This window comes from Euprymna scolopes, chromosome 1 (genome assembly GCF_053919585.1).
Source record: "Euprymna scolopes isolate OS-2025 chromosome 1, ASM5391958v1, whole genome shotgun sequence".
Classification (NCBI taxonomy): domain Eukaryota; kingdom Metazoa; phylum Mollusca; class Cephalopoda; order Sepiida; family Sepiolidae; genus Euprymna; species Euprymna scolopes.
In genome coordinates, this window is record NC_136482.1 from 171,292,643 (window position 1) to 171,309,908 (window position 17,266).

Genomic DNA, 17,266 nt, shown 5'->3' on the forward strand with positions numbered 1-17,266 from the left:
AATTTAATTAAGTATTAATTATTTTTGTAAAATATATGTAAAATGTTTACAAAAGTTTCATTTTCTTTCATGTCAATTGTTTTACAATACAAACGGAAATCCAGTTTAACCGGACTATTTTTGGTCCACTCGAGATTTACACCCGACACCGGTAGTACGGTCAGATATAGAGTCGCCCATTCTTCCGTTACGTCACACTAAGTTACAGTATTTTTCATTTTATAAGTGAAACATCGAAATGAAAACTAGTCCGGAAAATATAGTCGCCATCTTTATAAACAAATATTGAGAAAGTGAGTTACAACTAATTAAATGCATATTTCTCTAAAGTAGAAGGTTATTTTATGTACCTTTATTTACAAGTGTACGTTTGATGAAAGTATTTCTGTGCAACGAACTAAATTCGAACTTGAAACATGGTGATCTGTTTATACCGTTAACTACTTGGGTAAAGATTAAAGTGTAGTATCTGTTCTTCAGATGCTGCACTTCAATTTCTTGTTCTGTTAGTGGAGGAGAAATCCTTCACGACGAGACAATTTTTATTCCTTTTCTCCACATTAAAAAAACGACCACGGTGTCTAACTCTGTCCCGTGGGGAGGCATTGTAAATAAAAACAACTTAGCCACCATTTTAAAGGACAAGGTTATAAACTTGAGTTATCGTTCTTTCTAGAGGTGTTTAAGATGGCGACAGTATATTTACTGAACTTTAATTGTATTTTGATATTTCCCCAGTAATGAAACTGGTGATAACTAACAGGCTTTACTTAAATTATTTTACTAAAACAGGGTTTAGGTAAAGTTGTTTGGGAGTAATACCAAACTCCATTTTACTAAATTTAGGTGAACAGGAATTTTCTTAGTTAATGAAAAGTATAAAGAGTAGGCACCGCCAAAACTGGGGGGGCAGGTCAGTACTTTTTGACGGACCGTCTTTTTAAAAATCTACCAAAAATCAGGTAATTATCCGATCAATACGAAATTTTCAGCGATTATTAGGAGAAGAATGAACTTTATAACAGTGTACTTATTTTTCATAAACGATATTTATATATATATTTTTTTTTGCTTACAAAACCCCCCCTTGTTTTGAAGTGGGAACAAATATGCTTAAAATAATCATCTGAAACTGAAATCAACATATTGTGTTGTTGTAAGAGACAGAATTATAGATTAAAAAAAAAACAAAAAAAAAACATTGTTTGCATACCTTATTTTGACGTCTGAATATCAGAACTTCGATTGTGTTTAATTATCCCGCTTTTGAGTTTTGAAGTGTGAAATTCGGTGAATATGTTAAGTAAAATAATTAATTTAAGTTAAGCAAAAAAAAAAAAAAAATTTTTTATATTTATACGAAAAAAGCCATTTTAAAATTTTTGATAAATAAATTAACAATTTTTTTTTAGCGAGCCGAATAATGCATGACCATTATTAAACAGAGCATGCTTTGAATAATCGATACAAAAAAAAAAAATTCGATAAATATTGTGCCCTTTGTGTTAAAAATAGCATCATTTTTTTCGATCTCGTTTGAAAACGTTTGCCGCCTTTCGACTACGGTGGACCAAACGCGCTGAAATAATTTTTTTTTATTCTGCTTTAAATTGCCCCCTCCCCCCATTTTGGGGAGCCTGGCCCCCACACACATACACATTAAAAACCAAACTCATACAAATGGTCACCCATCTGGTACTGGCCAGCCTCAGCTTAATAATACATTGAAATTTTCGTCACTGAAAAATAAGTTTTTTTGGCCTGTTTGGTCTTCCATAGTTTTCGTCTCAATCAAAAGAAAACGTAAACAGAGTCGATCTGAACTCTACGGCGACGCGAAATGTCTGGTTACCTATATGAATAAGTGGAATTATTTGAAATTCAGGTACTTATATTATAATATTTTTGCATATTCTCTTAGAAAATCATCCTAAATCTTAGTTAGACAATAAATGAATAAATAAATTATTTCAAAACCCCTTTTTAAAAATATTTAAGTACGTTATTTGTGCAAGACAAAAAATATCAATTGTTAACTTTTTGGGAAAATTTAACATTTAAAATTGAATTAAAAATAGTAGAAAAAGTTTTACATTATTCTGTTTTCTATATGATAAAATTCAGAGTTTTATCTTTCTGGAAAAAAAAAAGTTACTCAGAAATAATGGATTGTAATAAATGTAATTTAGTTTTAAAAAACAACAACAACTTGATTTTGCGGCCATTTTTGGCGGTGCCTAAAAAGAGAGTTAAGACAATTTAAAATCTGAATGAAGGAACACCGACTGTGAATAAATGAATTTAGTTAAAAATCAAATTTACGCAGTAAACAAAATTATATCCGATGCGCACTTCTTTAGAATTAAGCCCATTTTCAAAACAAAAATCTTAAAACATTTACGATGTATGTACGTATACGTTATGAAACAAAAAACGTAAAATAAATAAATCACGTAAACTAATCAAGTAGTTTTATTTTTTAAAAAGATAATCAAAGTTTATGACGAAGCGAGACTCCGTTTTTGGATTCGCCATGTTTAATCAATAAGGGGGAAACAACTCAATCAGAACTATCAAAATCTGCCCTGTAATGGCTATAATTTTCTATTAAAATCGCTAAAATAAAAACTATCAATTTACATAGTTTTTGGAATACATTTTCGTTCCGTGACGACTACGTACATCATAAATGTTTTTATATTTTTGTTCAAAATCGGTTTAATTCTAACCAAGAATTCGAAGATTCTTTCACATACAAAGTCAAATGTCAATGATCGAGTGAATTGTTAAATTTCAAAACACAAGATTCGAAATTTTATGTTAATTATGCACAACAAAGCGACCTTGGCATTTTTTTTTTTCTTGAAAATTTTAACCAATATTTTTCCACACAGAAAAATTAAAAGCGATCGAATAACATTGATTAAATTGTGGCACAAATCGAATGATTTTATGTAACTGACTGCAGGGACATCGAGGGGTTAAGGAGGAAACATTAAAATGAGCACCGGAAATAATTTATTCTCCCTACCCTCATCCTTAAAAACCGATCGAGTGTTTAACTTTTAAACACTCGCGAGTTGAAAATAAGAAACAATACATTTTAAAGTAAAAGAGTTTATCCTAAGAAAAAATAAATAAATAAAAAAATAAAAAAAAATGTAACCATATGGAAAGACTTTCAAAACTAAATCGTATTCTGCGTTTTTAAATTATCAAAAACCTGCAAGTCAAATTTTTGCATTAGATTTTTAAGAGACGAAATATTACATCATGCATTTATTCGTTTGACTACATGTGGTGGTGTGAAAAACAAAACAATGCTGCTATTATGAAAATTTCTTAGTTATCGGAAAAAAGAAAAAGAAAGTATCATGGTTTGTTTAAGTAAATATATAATCTCAATTAAAAATCGGCCTTAAATAGCAATATGGAAACTTATTAAAAACAAAATTGAAGATAAGCAATGAATTTAGTTTCATTTTCACATTTTATTTCTAAGAAAAACTTAAGAGAGGAAAGAGATTTTTCTAATAAAAATATGGGTTTGTTTTACAATCCACATAGATTGTATGTGTATAGATATAACTCTAAAATAGGATTCAGTCGATTCAAAAGACTAGTTTTAACTAAAATTATTTTTCTTCAAACAACAGTGGGGGAGGGATTAAAGCTATTTTAATAACAATGACTAAATCATACTAAAAATAAATATGGTATAAATAAATAAAAATACAACTAAAAATAAAAATGCATGACCATTAACTCGGAACGATGGTTTGACTTAAAATTTAACAGATTTAAATAAACGTTAAAAAAAAAACTAAAAATATTTTAAATGTGCACCAGTGCACTGCACTATATGGACACAAAGTTTGGTAATAAAAAGGATGGGGGGGGGGGTAATATTTTAGAGAATAAATTACTTAGCTTGTTTAACGCATTGTATCTTGCATAAAAAAAAGATGAAAAAAAAAAAAAAAAAAAAAGACAGCTGCATTTAAGACCAAAACTAAATAAAGACGTTAACGTGGAAATTACCTGGGGACGTGGAACATTGGTGCATTATTGTTATTAAATATTACCTGTTATTATTTGCTCAGTTTAAAACACTAGGTGGTGCAATAAGGCAGTGGGTAAGTAAAAATAGACAAAGATCATTATGTAGATGGTTGGCTGTGTCGAACTGCAGTGGTTTGCATTAGAGCGAGGAGAAGAGTCGAGAGAGAGAAAAAAAATGAGAATATTGCGTAACGGGTCGACGCTGGATATGTGGCATTTACAAGCACTGGAGATAATAGTAATTGAAGACACGGCTGATTCAGGGAAAGAAAAAGGTGAAACGAAACAATCAGGTAATAAAATATAGCCACGGTTGTCCGGCTAGAGTCTTTTCGTCTCGTCTTCGATTTAGTTTCAACGACATAATCGTGTAGTTTGGTTAGGGGTCAAACAGGGACTAGGGAGATACAGACAAATTAAAGCCAGCCAGCTTTTATGAGAGAGAGAAAGGGAGGTTAAAACACGAAGACTAGGGTTGTTATGTAGCGATTACTCTCACTATGACAATAGCCATGAAGTCTGTCGAAATCTTACATACCTTTTAAAGTAGTATTGAACATAATCAAAAGGTTTTCTTATGGCGAAAATTTATAAGTACAGCCCTTATGGATTACACGTGGTGCCTTATTCATTGAATATGGGACCTTTGGACCACGTGACTTCGCGAGATTTCAACTAGCGAACTACTTTACTTACAGTCAACCACACAGACTATTTACACAGATCAGATTCATGCGCAATTAAATCAATAAAAAAAGGGAATAATTTGATCAAATTATTGACAAACTTTAAAATATAAATTTAAAATTATAATGTGATTGTTGTATGAGATCAAAACTGTGTCTAGAATTGATTTCTTACAAAAAGAATAACTTTCTTGATTGGTACTATTTTTTCTTGGTGGATATACCAACGGGTAGAAATGGGGCTCAAACGTAAGCAGTATCAAGAGATGTTTATAATGCTAAACCAACTATGTCTTATGGTTTGTAACCAATTCAATTACGAAGTTTTAAGAAGGAATGTATCGATTTTCACCATGGAATAGATAATATATTTATTCTGCAATCATGAACGGATAAAAAAAGAAAAAAATATGCATATAGGGAATGAATTATAGACATTTCGATGACCCCCTAAATCAGAAACTAAGTAAATGCGTTATTTTAGGGTAGGTATAGTAGTAGTATTAATAGTCGTAGATTAGCTATTAATGGCGAACGAAGGAATCCCTTATTAACTTGTAGCTAGCGAATAAAAAAAAAGGGCTCAATGTGCTTAAAGGAATATCGAGAAGAGGCTCAACGAGTCGTGCATTGTTTTGACATTTATTTAACTTTGCTAAAATTAAATTAAGTAAAAAAAAATAATAATACTAACAAAAAACAACTAGCAGTTGTCTGTGTCTGACAGAAAAAAGCTCTGTTCAGTTTCCATCCATCAAGTCGTCGTATTTTTCCTTTTGCTTTCATCGAAAAAAAAAATAAGTCGAGATGATGGAATCTGTTGGGGAATACGAATACAGCAAGAAAGATCTCATCGGACATGGAGCTTTTGCTGTCGTCTTCAAAGGCAGGACTAAAAAGGTGGGTTTTTAATCTTTATTATTTTAAATGTTGAAAATCTCAGTCTGCGATTTTTTTTTTTTTTAAATACTTGTTTACGTTTTTCTGTTCCACTTATCTCGATATCAGCTGTTAATTATTTATTTGTATGGGATTCGAATCAAACAGTCTGAATAACAACGCACCCATCCCCACCCCGTAAACTTCTTTTATTTATGTATTCGATGATATTCATATAATGACAAAACCCCACAGAAATGGCTAGAAATAAATGCACAAATCACGAAATGTAAGAAAAACCAAAAATTGGTACTTATGCAGAATACGGACCGTGCTGAAATATTAACGTTATGATTTAGAAACCTATTCTTAACATGGGAAGGGGAGTGTGTTTTATAACTATTATTCTGTACTATCACCTAACAATTTAATATAAACAAAAGATACTGTAAAAATTGAGTTTGACTTGGAAATCCTATCACATGATATAATATATATCTCACACTTCGTATTCAACATAAGGACCCAAAATAAAATCCGTTCGATGATATCTGTTTTACTTGGATAAAGTTTCCCCTATTAAAAACAAAACAAAAAAAACTAATATCAATCTATCGATGTAATTTTTTTTTCTTTTATATTTTATGGGTTGTTCACTTTATTTTTCTATAAATTATAGAAAAATTGTAAAAGATCCAGAAAATGGATAAAACAAATATCACTTTTCTCAGACGGCAACAATAAATAAAAAGTTTCAATAGTTTTTTTATTCCTTAAAAATTGAAAGAATTTTACTTCATTTTTCCCCCGTATTTTTTTTTTTTTTAATGAAAAATTAAAACTTACCTTCATCTTAGTATTGTTTACTTTTCTTGACCAAACAAGTGTTTTTTGTTTGTTGTTGTTTAAAGATTGTGTCGAAAAGAAGCAAAACAAAGGTCGATCCATCTGTTGCTTGAACAATAACATTATTTTAAAATTCAATTTTTATTTTTAGTGAGAGATGTTTAATATATATATTATTTAACAAACTAAAAATAATAAATTTTCTTTAACAATTATTCTAAAATATTTTTTGTCTTTTTTTTTTTGACTTAACAAAGAAAGGTTTGTCTAAGAAAGAAAAAGCATTAGCTTTTCTTGTTTTCTTTGTCCCTTGTCGCATTTGAATATAAACAATAAACATCTTTTATTATTCTTATCTTTAAAAAAAAGTTTATAGAATTCGAGTGTCTTTTTAAAAAATATATACAAATAATAAACAAAACAATTTTTTTTTAATATTCTTTTTTTTTTTTTTTTTTTTTTTTAAATATCCATTATCTTAAAAATATCTTTCCAAACTTCAGTGAAGTTTAACTTCACTGATTAGATTATTTTCTAAGTCTTATCATTTTTTTTTAATCGTTTAAATTAAACTTGAGTGAAGGCAATCAATCACGATTACAAAATACAAGGTTTATGATTTTTCTGTTTTCATATTTCACATATTTTTAGAATTTAGGATAATTTTAAAAAATCTCATTTATTTCGATTGGTTTTAATTTTTTTTTTTTTTTTTAATTAAATTTATAAATATTTTTTAAAGCCTATAATTTTTCATGTTTATTATTATCTGGTACTTAAGTATTTTTGGTACCGCGCTGGAACATTATTTCGAAAGCCGTTCTTATGGGGAGGGGAGGGTGTTTTGTAACTATTCTGTGCTTTCACTTAATTTAATAAAAAAAAGATATCGTGAAACTTGAATTAACATGAGAAAACTGTAAAAATAGAGCGGTACCAAAAATACATAAGTACCAAATTTCTCAATTAAATATACGACGTTATGTTACCTGCCTTGTTTTGATTTAAATTGCGTAAATTATTTGGATGATAATTTTTTTTTTTTTTTTTTGCATGGATATAAAACAAACAAACGAAAACCTGGCTCTGCAAGCTATTAAAACCTTGAATTAACTTTAAGTTTACATGACTTAAAAAAAATGTATTTTAGAACTAAAATATAATCAAGTTTAATTTAGACGATTTCTAACTTATGCACATAAGTAAATATTAGCAAAAAATAAAATTAAACTAAAATATTGATTTTCTTTAATTTTGAACTATTTGACGAGTTTTTTTTTTTTTTTTTTTTTAGTAAAAATTTTTTTTTTCTTTTTAACTTAATATCTACTAATTTTCTTTAAAAAATATATTTTTAATTTAAAATTTATCTGACTTTTTTAATTGCGTAAAAAATATTTGGTCTACTTCTCGGATATAAAATAAGTAGAAAATTTCTGTTTTTAATTTTATTAAAAAATATTTTCATACATAAACTACAATGTAACGCGATATTATTTGTGATAAAAAAAAAAATCAATTGTTACATGAAAAGGTTAAAAAAAAAAAAAATATTGTTGATCATCTGACTGTCCTAAGAATTATGGCAGATGCAACCATGACGATTCCAAGAGAACGTTCTCTCCTGCTACTGGCTTCAAGTAGATTTATTTGGCATATTCTACTACGTATATTATAACGAAATAAACACTTAGTATGCGTTAAATTTTTGTGTATTGGTTGAAATGAGTTTTCGATTTTAAAAATGATTATCAAAATCAACAATTAAATTTTAAATTCAATTTTCACCTCGAATTTCTGGCAAACATCGATGCTTTTAGAATCATGAGAAATGATTTCAATGTTTTAAGGGATTGAATTATTATTTACGTCGTGTTCGTGTTCTATTTTCTTATTTTTCTAAGCTTTGAATTATGTTTAATCACTTTAATTTTTTTTTTTTATTCAGTTATAATTTCCAATTACCGAGGTATTTTTTAATGAAAAGTATGGGATTTTTTTTTTGCACGTATTTGATTTTCTGTTTAATATATTTTTTAAATGACTAAAAAGCAGGGTTTAAACGGAATTTAAAATTATATATTAAAAATCACTTTTTAAATTGGAGTTTGTCGGTTTTCACTAATTTCTAAAGCGATTTAAAAATTTCTTATAAACCATATTTTGACAATTCTTAGCTGAATCTGCAACACAACATCGTTGATGAGATGCAAAATTTGTTCATTTCTGTATCGACATTTCACTGGTGATTCAATTCATTCAGTGATTATTCACTCAGCATCATTATTCAATCACTTTTTTGTACTCCTTGTCTGTTTTTTTTTTTAATGTCTGTGTCCCCCCCCCCCTTTTAACTACAAAGTAAAATATTAATAATAATAATAATAATAATAATAATACACAATTCTGCATTCTGTTTATTGCACTAGGAAAACAAATCTCTGCTTAAATTTACTTTTACGTATTTCAATTTTATGCATCTATTTAAAACACACAGACACACACACATTCCAAATGAAAATTTAAAGCATTAACGTTTGATTTCATTTTATGCGTAAAATTTCCAAAATGCTACCTTTTTCTAAAGAGCACCTAAAATTCTAACCTGCTCCCCCCCCCCACACACACACGCTCTTTTTAATTAATCGGTTTTTGTCCCAGTTGAGATTGTTATATTATTTTCAATACTTTTAGGGTTTTGGGACAAGAAGCTTATCTTTAATAATGAAATTAAATTTCATTTCCAAATCTAACATTTAATTGCTGTTTCTTTCTCTTTTCTACTAGTCGTTTTTGCACTCTACATCATGGTTTTCACCAAAGTGGATTCCAGAGTACCTGGGGCTCCGTGAGTGAGGCTCACTGAGGGGCTCCGGAAGCCCTTTAAAGAGGATCAAATACTTTATATGGAAAAATTAAATGGCTGCATACATTTAATTTGAAATTAATGTTTTTTTTTATTTTTTATTTTATTTATGTTAGAATTGTCTTGTTAGTGCTCCGTGAAAAACCTTTGCCCTGCTCATGGTGTTCTGAAGTTTGAGAAATCCTGCTCTATGGATTAAAATTTAACATAAGACATGGGTATTTTATTTATTTACGTTTTAAATATTAACCAACAAAACAAAACAGGGTTGAAAAAAAAATACAAATGCAAAATGTTACTTTCCTACGGTGCAGGAGTGCAGGACTGCAGGATGTTTTATTTTGTTTTAAAACGTTTATTTACTTTGAGACAGAAATAGTGTCAAGTCTGAATTAGAACGAGAAAAACAGTAGTTTCATTAAAGCCAGTTGGACCTTCGATAATCACTTTACAGGCAACTGGGGATCGCATGTGAATGTAATATTCCTTTGACACTTCCGCCTTCGAGGGAAGCCGGTTCAACCCGCCTAGGGTGAAAGCTGTACAACAAACAATCGTTTAAAAATAAAAAATTAAACAATATTAGACTTCTTTTTTTTTTTTTGTAAATTTTTACTACGTCCCCCAGCGTATTATAAACACCCCAACCTACCCATGTTAAGAACGGCTTTCAGAATACCCCCTCCTAACCTCGAAAGGCGTTCTTAACATGGGGCTGTTAGGGGGGGGGGGTTATTCCGACAGCCGTTCTTAACATGGAGTGGTTTATACTACGCTGGGGCAGGCCGTAAAAAATACCGGTAAATTTATACAAACACCGTGACAGCGAATTAACCCTAACCCTAAACCCTAACCCTAACGCTGTCACGGTGTTTGTATAATAATACCAAAATACCTTTTTTTTTTCTTTTTTACACAGTTGGCGACATTTATTGGATAGTTTCTATCAGTATTTTTAATTTTCGATTTTTGAGCGATTATCGAGTGTCTTTAACGAAACTATCATTTTTTTTATCGTTCTAACTCAACAGACTTAACGCTATTTCTGTTTTTAAAGTAAATAAACGCTTAAAATAAGTTAAAACACTAAAACTTATTCGGGTAGGTAGAAGAGGAACTTATTTTGCCTTTGGCAAAATTTATTTCTTGTATTTTTTCAACCCCTATTTGTTTTTTGTTAATTAAAAAAATGCCCGTAATTTTTATCACATAAGGTACAAACATAATTTTAAATATTTACTATTTTATTACTTTTTTAGCTAACCATGACCTTTTAGTTTTTTTCTTAGAAATATTTTCTTCTTGATTGACTAGCTCCTTCCACTTTAATCATTGATGCCTTCTTTTAAGTGAACAACCCAGAAGCCCTGAGAGAGTTTAAGGGAAGGAATTAAGATGTGTAATGTATCATTTGTGTCCAGTTAGGAGCCCATTCATAAATCTCTAATAAATCTATGAATGAATTTGATCCTCAGAGTTGAAGTATCTGTTATTATTGTTCGACATTTCATCACGGATATCAATATTGAATTTACTTGACCCATTCCAATAACAATTTATTACATGTTATTAACTTACCCGACGTATTTCGTCCCTTTGTCTCCAAACTGCATTTATCAAAAGCTTTAACTAAAAAAAAAAAAAAACTACCTCGACCGAAATCGGAACTCCGTTTGCTTAAAAATGTTTCATTTTTTCCCCCTTCTTTCTGTAAATGCAAAGTATTTCAAATTCATCAAAATATTCCAAATTACAGTTGTGTGAATAGCAAGAAAATATTTTTTATTTTATTTTTTTGTATAAATGGATCATCACATATCAAGGCCCGGAGGCCATTCAAGGATAAGAGCTAATGTGTGTATTGTAGTCATTGGCACAGTTGCGTAAAAGTTGTTTGTAGAAGTAACTAGCATTTCAGCTCGGCGTTGCCCGGGTGTTTGGAGGTGTATGTTGAGCAAAAAAGAAAAAAAGCAGTCAATTTTAACTTTGACCCCCTATTCTGACCCCTTAAAATTTGTTTTGGGCTCAAATCAAGTTATTAAGTTAGAACCATGTCCAAGGAACCTATATCTAAAATTTCAAGTGTTTAGACCCAAAATTGTCGGAGGAGTTTCGTAGTTTTCACAGGTCAAATTTCAAGTCTGTAGACTTTAAGTTGACAGAGTTATTGCGTAGGGAAATGTACACACACACACACACACGTTCACTTTTATAGATATATAGATTCGGTATAATTGATCATTAACGAGGATGGCTGAGCAAGAACTTGTTTACGTTGGACTTGAAGATAATGATATTGTAGTCAGTTGGAAAGCAGACCAGCGGAACAGTTCCACACGTTATAGGAAAGAAGCTTTGTTCATGGAGTCCATGTTTAAGGTTAGGCAACGATAGCGAGTGAGGAATTTATCCATAACAATAAAAACCTGATTGAACTTCACATTAATATTATGACAATTGTCCTGTGTTTATATTTTAATCTCTCCTAACATTGTTGCATGTTGTCCAATTCCCAATCGTGATCCATAACGAGATGTATCACATGGTCAGTTTTATGATAGAGGGGGGCAACTCCAAACAAAGGAGCCACTGAAGACCAGTTTTTAAAAATAGCAGGGGGGGGGGGTGATCCCCTTGTTATTTTCTCACATACAATAAACCTGTCTCCATCTTTATGGGGTATTGCTCTGAAAGAAGACCTCCTCTACTTTGCTGGATGTACTTCTGTGTTCAATGCTATTAAAATGTCTTTCTATCTTTTCAATAATACAGCATCATTGAATGTTTCAGTGGCATAAATGAACTCTTTAGAGAAACCAATTACTGCATATATATATATATATATATATATATATATATATATATATATATATATATATTTTACTTTTACTTTAATAACATGCAAAATGTTCAAGTTAGTCTCATCTGCTTAAAATCGGTAAAGCTTTGAAGACTGTATAAATTCCAGTTAGAGATTTTTATCCTCGACCCCCCCCCCAAAAAAAATCAAGAGATTAGAACATTCCTGTAATATTGATTGCAGTGTAATACTGGTCGTGTAAAGTTTTAGGTGGTCTACTCTCTCAGGATTTGTCTTCTCTCTTTGTTTATTGCTAATCGCCTGAGGAACCCTTACCAGGAATGCCGATGGGGCTGCCCTGGCACTTTTTGCACATTCGAGTGTCCCTCCACGGAGACACTGACTTCTTAATCCTACTTTCTGACCTTAATGTCACAGTTCTTGCACTGGGAGAATACTAAATGCTCTCAGTATAAATTTGTCTGTTTCGTATTTGTGTAGATAAAAGGATAAAACTTTGACTTTGTTAAAATGTGAATTATATGTAGGCTATCAGTATTATGCAGTGTTGTTTTTAATGACAAGAGCTTTGATAAGTCTTACGATAATCTTAAGAAGCCAAGATCTATTGCCAACAACCTCGAGAGAACGATAAACCACGCCAGTTTCTCAACCTGGTATTTTACCTCGCGGTACATATAGCGCTTCACCTTCCCAAATGGCCACCCATCTGGTATTGGCCAGACTCAATGTTGCTTAACAGGAGATCTATCGAGAACCGGTGTGTCAACGTGATTGTGGCGTATAACATGAAATATGCAAATGATATCAAGCTGTACCTTGAGATAAACAGGATAGATCTTGCATTCTATAAATATTTCCTCCAATCAAACATGGACATAATGTGAACAAATGTACCACTGCGTATTTCGGGAGGAAAAACCTAGCACCGACCTATGTTCTCCACAACACTAATATCGAAAGCAGTTTTCTCATGAACCTAGTCATTACTGTCAATGGTAATATGTGTTCAACCAAGTTCATTTCTAAAAATTTGTTAAGAGTCAAATGTATCTTGTCATTTAGCAATAACTTTTGTTCATTACTCTCCAGTTATTTATTCATAACTAGCAGGCCGCCCGGCATTGCCTGGTCGTAAAATAGGCTTAACTATGATATTTTGATAAATTCAGATTTTGTATTATGTTATATTGAACCCAATATATAGTAATAATTTAAAAAGTTTGAAAAAAATGACTTGTGCACCACCATTGAGAATCAAAACCGGAACATTTAGCTTACGATTTACTTTTTCCTTTGACGTTAATGCCTGAGCTATGAGGACATGTTTACTGTGAGGCTAAAAATTAAAACTTGAACTAATAGTTATTACGTTATGCATGTATATTTGTAATGCTGTCGTTCGACCTTCATCTGGCAAATTCCATGTTTTAAATTTTTACACTTTTGCACCAATTTTCTCCGGTTAAAACCCAAATATAAAGTTTTACATTGGTTCAAATACCCTATATATTAAGTTTCATGTCTGTAGACCAGAAACTGACAGGACATTAGTTGGCAAAATGTTTTAAACATATATATACACATGCATAAATATATATAAAAAGATATTTGTGTTTACTATAATCTTTTTATGCAAATATTATGCAAGTATAAATCATGTAGAATATCTACATGAATATAATTACACATAATAGTTAACTATAGATGATCATCCTATAAGAAAATCCAAAATTAAAACTGATAGGGATTTAATTAAAATGAATGTTTAAAAGAATATGCAAATTAGCTAAATCTTTTTGCAGATGAATGCAGTTCCATGATCCATATATAACAAAGTTGTATTTTCTTTTTAAATAAATAGAAAAAAGTTTTTTTTAATATGAATATCAAAACACGCACAAAAAAAAAAAACATTTATAGAAGTATATATTATATACAGCTATGATGTGACTACACATTTGCATTATTAGTTTGGAACCTCCATCTTGCTCAGGAGATTGTCTGAAAACCATACAGAGACATGCAACCAACTTAGTAAACAGCCACATAATTATTAATGGTTTTGCCAATAACAACTCTGAGCATTTTTTGATATCCATGTATCTAACACACGTGTTACATGGCTGTCCATGTTACACGAATGTGCAACAAATTAAAACAAAAAAAAATAACAAAACCCATAATTAAAATAAAGATTTATTTTTTACATAAAACAAAACATACAGATAATATTTACAAGTAAATACACTTTCTTAGTACTACTGCTACTAGCTTTGAAAGCGATTATATGGTCTACAGCATTGATGGTAAAAAGAAGATAATAACTATTAACTTAATGTATGGGGAAATCTAATAACAATATTTCTTTCGATATAGTTCTTTGGTCAGTGAGAAAGTATACAGAAATCTTTGTATTTACCGAAACTCCAGTTTCTTCAAATGATGCGGTGGTTGGCTTTTAAGGAGTTTCTTTCGGCTGGATTTTCATTCTAGAAACATTACTGGAGTTCTTCACAGCAAGTCAGCAACTTAACACATTAACAACTAATGTGGCTGCTAGTGCAGCATCCTTATATAGGTTTCTGCGTGGAATTTTCTTGATTATTCCACACTGTTCCGAAAACACTCTAAATAGAATATTTTAATATTCTATTTGTTTTTATAAGAAAAATGGAATGTCGTAAGATTTTTTATGAGGAAAATGCCCTCTTGATGAACATTCTTACAAACTCTAAAAACAGCATGGCTCCCATGACTTTTAGAAACAGTTCTTCATGTTCAAAATTGCTGGAAACAATACAAACTACCTACTTCAGTTGTTGGTTGCTGAGATATTACCTCATTTAAAACCTTCATTTGATGTCACCCATCCATACATATGCGCACATGTGCATGCACCTCTGATGAATTGTAGTGCACCTAAGTATTGTGCATGATGATGTAATTGTTATGTTTCTGAATTTTTGATATTAAGATTGATTATTCATATTATTTTGATATACTATAAATATAGATAATATACATTTCCATATTTCTTACTAATATGTAATTATACATAGTGATATATAAGTAGTAATAGTGATGTATAATAAGCAACTTTTTTTTATGATTTTCAATGATCTTTCATAAATTAGTTACAACAGTTGGATCTTTGACATAATTAAATTACCTTGATTTTTAAGAATTACTTTCCCTTATAAATTAACAGCTGAAGTACTTGACTATATTGATTAAGAGATCAACAATAATATTAAAATGACACAAATGTTCAATATCTGTAAATGTTCCCCAAAACCCGTTAAATTATTTGACTATTTTTGAGAGGAAGGGTCGTTATTAAAAGGAGTTCACGTTAATATTTAATATGTTCAAGCCATTGTACTCTTTAGCACTATTTCGGCTACCTTTTGTCATCATAGGTAAATATCTGCAAATTTTGAACCAAACGCTCTATTTAATCCACTCTCCTTAACATCACTTTGATACCTTGCAACGATTACTTTCTCTCAAATTCCATAACGTTGCAGCCTTCGACCAGCCTCACCTGGTTGGAATAGATGCAGGTACAGTTTTTTTGATTCGTTTGGGACATATGAATTGGTGATAGCTGCATCCAGTTGCACAGCATGAAATAAAGGCACAACCAAAAACTTTAGCAGTTAATGTTTATTCTTCAATACGAATGAAACTAAGAGGAAAAGCATGCTAAAACTAATTTCTTTTATTACTTTTACTCAACAGATTGCCACAGAGATGTAAGACAAATGACATTCACACTAGGTGGGTGTAGCCAACTTCCTCTAAAGGCGGAAGTGTCAAGGGAATATTAAATTCACAAGCAGTCACCAGTCGCATCGATATTTCTGTTAGGGGAGACGGTGACATTAAGTTTTTTTTTTTACAGTTCTTGCAGAAAGGTGTCAAGGTCCTCCTATATACAGCACCTGTTATAGTCACCCGTAGTGTCAAGGTCCTCCTATATATAGCACCTGTTATGGTCACCCATAGTGTCAAGGTCCTCCTATATACAGCACCTGTTATGGTCACCCATAGTGTCAAGGTCCTCCTATATACAGCACCTGTTATGGTCACCCATAGTGTCAAGGTCCTCCTATATACAGCACCTGTTATGGTCACCCATAGTGTCATGGTCCTCCTATATACAGCACCTGTTATGGTCACCCATAGTGTCATGGTCCTCCTATATACAGCACCTGTTATGGTCACCCATAGTGTCAATGTCCTCCTATATACAGCACCTGTTATGGTCACCCGTAGTGTCAAGGTCCTCCTATATACAGCACCCGTTATGGTCACCCGTAGTGTCAAGGTCCTCCTATATACAGCACCCGTTATGGTCACCCGTAGTGTCAAGGTCCTCCTATATACAGCACCCGTTATGGTCACCCGTAGTGTCAAGGTCCTATATACAGCACCCGTTATGGTCACCCGTAGTGTCAATGTCCTCCTATATACAGCACCCGTTATGGTCACCCGTAGTGTCAAGGTCCTCCTATATACAGCACCCATTATAGTCACCCGTAGTGTCAAGGTCCTCCTATATACAGCACCTGTTATGATCACCCATAGTGTCAAGGTCCTCCTATATACAGCACCTGGTGTGGTCACCCATAGTGACAAGGGTCGATATTGCTTAACATCAGTGATCTAAAGAGAACCTGTGTCAACATGATTATACTGAGACGTAAGGGACTATTGTGATTGGGGGACAGATCACCACAGTGGTGTAATTCTTAAGGCATCTACTGTTATCATTACACCTCACCAGGGATGAAACTCTGATCCTCTAGGTAGAATTCACTCTAGAATCTCTTAACCAACACCTTTATCTACACTCTTATAGAGTGGTCTATACTTTTATTGTTAATAATTGGTTATTAGTATTTTTAATTCTGAGATTATCTGCCTTTCTTTAATTAGTTTCCAGTATGTATTCATCTGTATACTTAACCTACTTAAGAGATTATTGTAGCCTAGCATATGTGTTGATTCTTTGAGGTTCCTGATTTTTCAGTGTTGCTGCTCTATTTTAACTTAATTCCACATGTATGAGTGACCTCCCTTATCTATCCATATCATTGC

The 17,266-nt window shown here is 31.5% G+C and overlaps 2 protein-coding genes across 5 annotated transcripts in view; one reads left to right on the top strand and one right to left on the bottom strand.

The window, feature by feature from the left end:
- LOC145277495 (uncharacterized) overlaps positions 1–6,606 on the bottom strand; it is a 105,377-nt gene extending 98,771 nt beyond the window's left edge. Inside the window, exon 1 of one of the 3 annotated variants that reach the window (XM_080128897.1) lies at positions 6,474–6,606. The gene's annotated coding sequence lies outside the window, so the exon portion shown is untranslated. Of the gene's footprint in view, positions 1–4,085; positions 4,472–4,600; positions 4,789–6,473 lie in introns of those variants that run through there. The other 2 variants (XM_080128888.1, XM_080128906.1) reach the window with 2 other exon arrangements.
- LOC145277512 (serine/threonine-protein kinase unc-51-like) overlaps positions 4,969–17,266 on the top strand; it is a 146,910-nt gene continuing 134,612 nt past the window's right edge. For both annotated transcript variants that reach the window (XM_080128940.1, XM_080128950.1), the window contains exon 1: positions 4,969–5,648. In XM_080128940.1, coding sequence (XP_079985066.1) covers positions 5,556–5,648 — 93 coding nt within the window. In that variant the 5' untranslated portion in view covers positions 4,969–5,555. The remainder of the gene's footprint in view (positions 5,649–17,266) is intronic.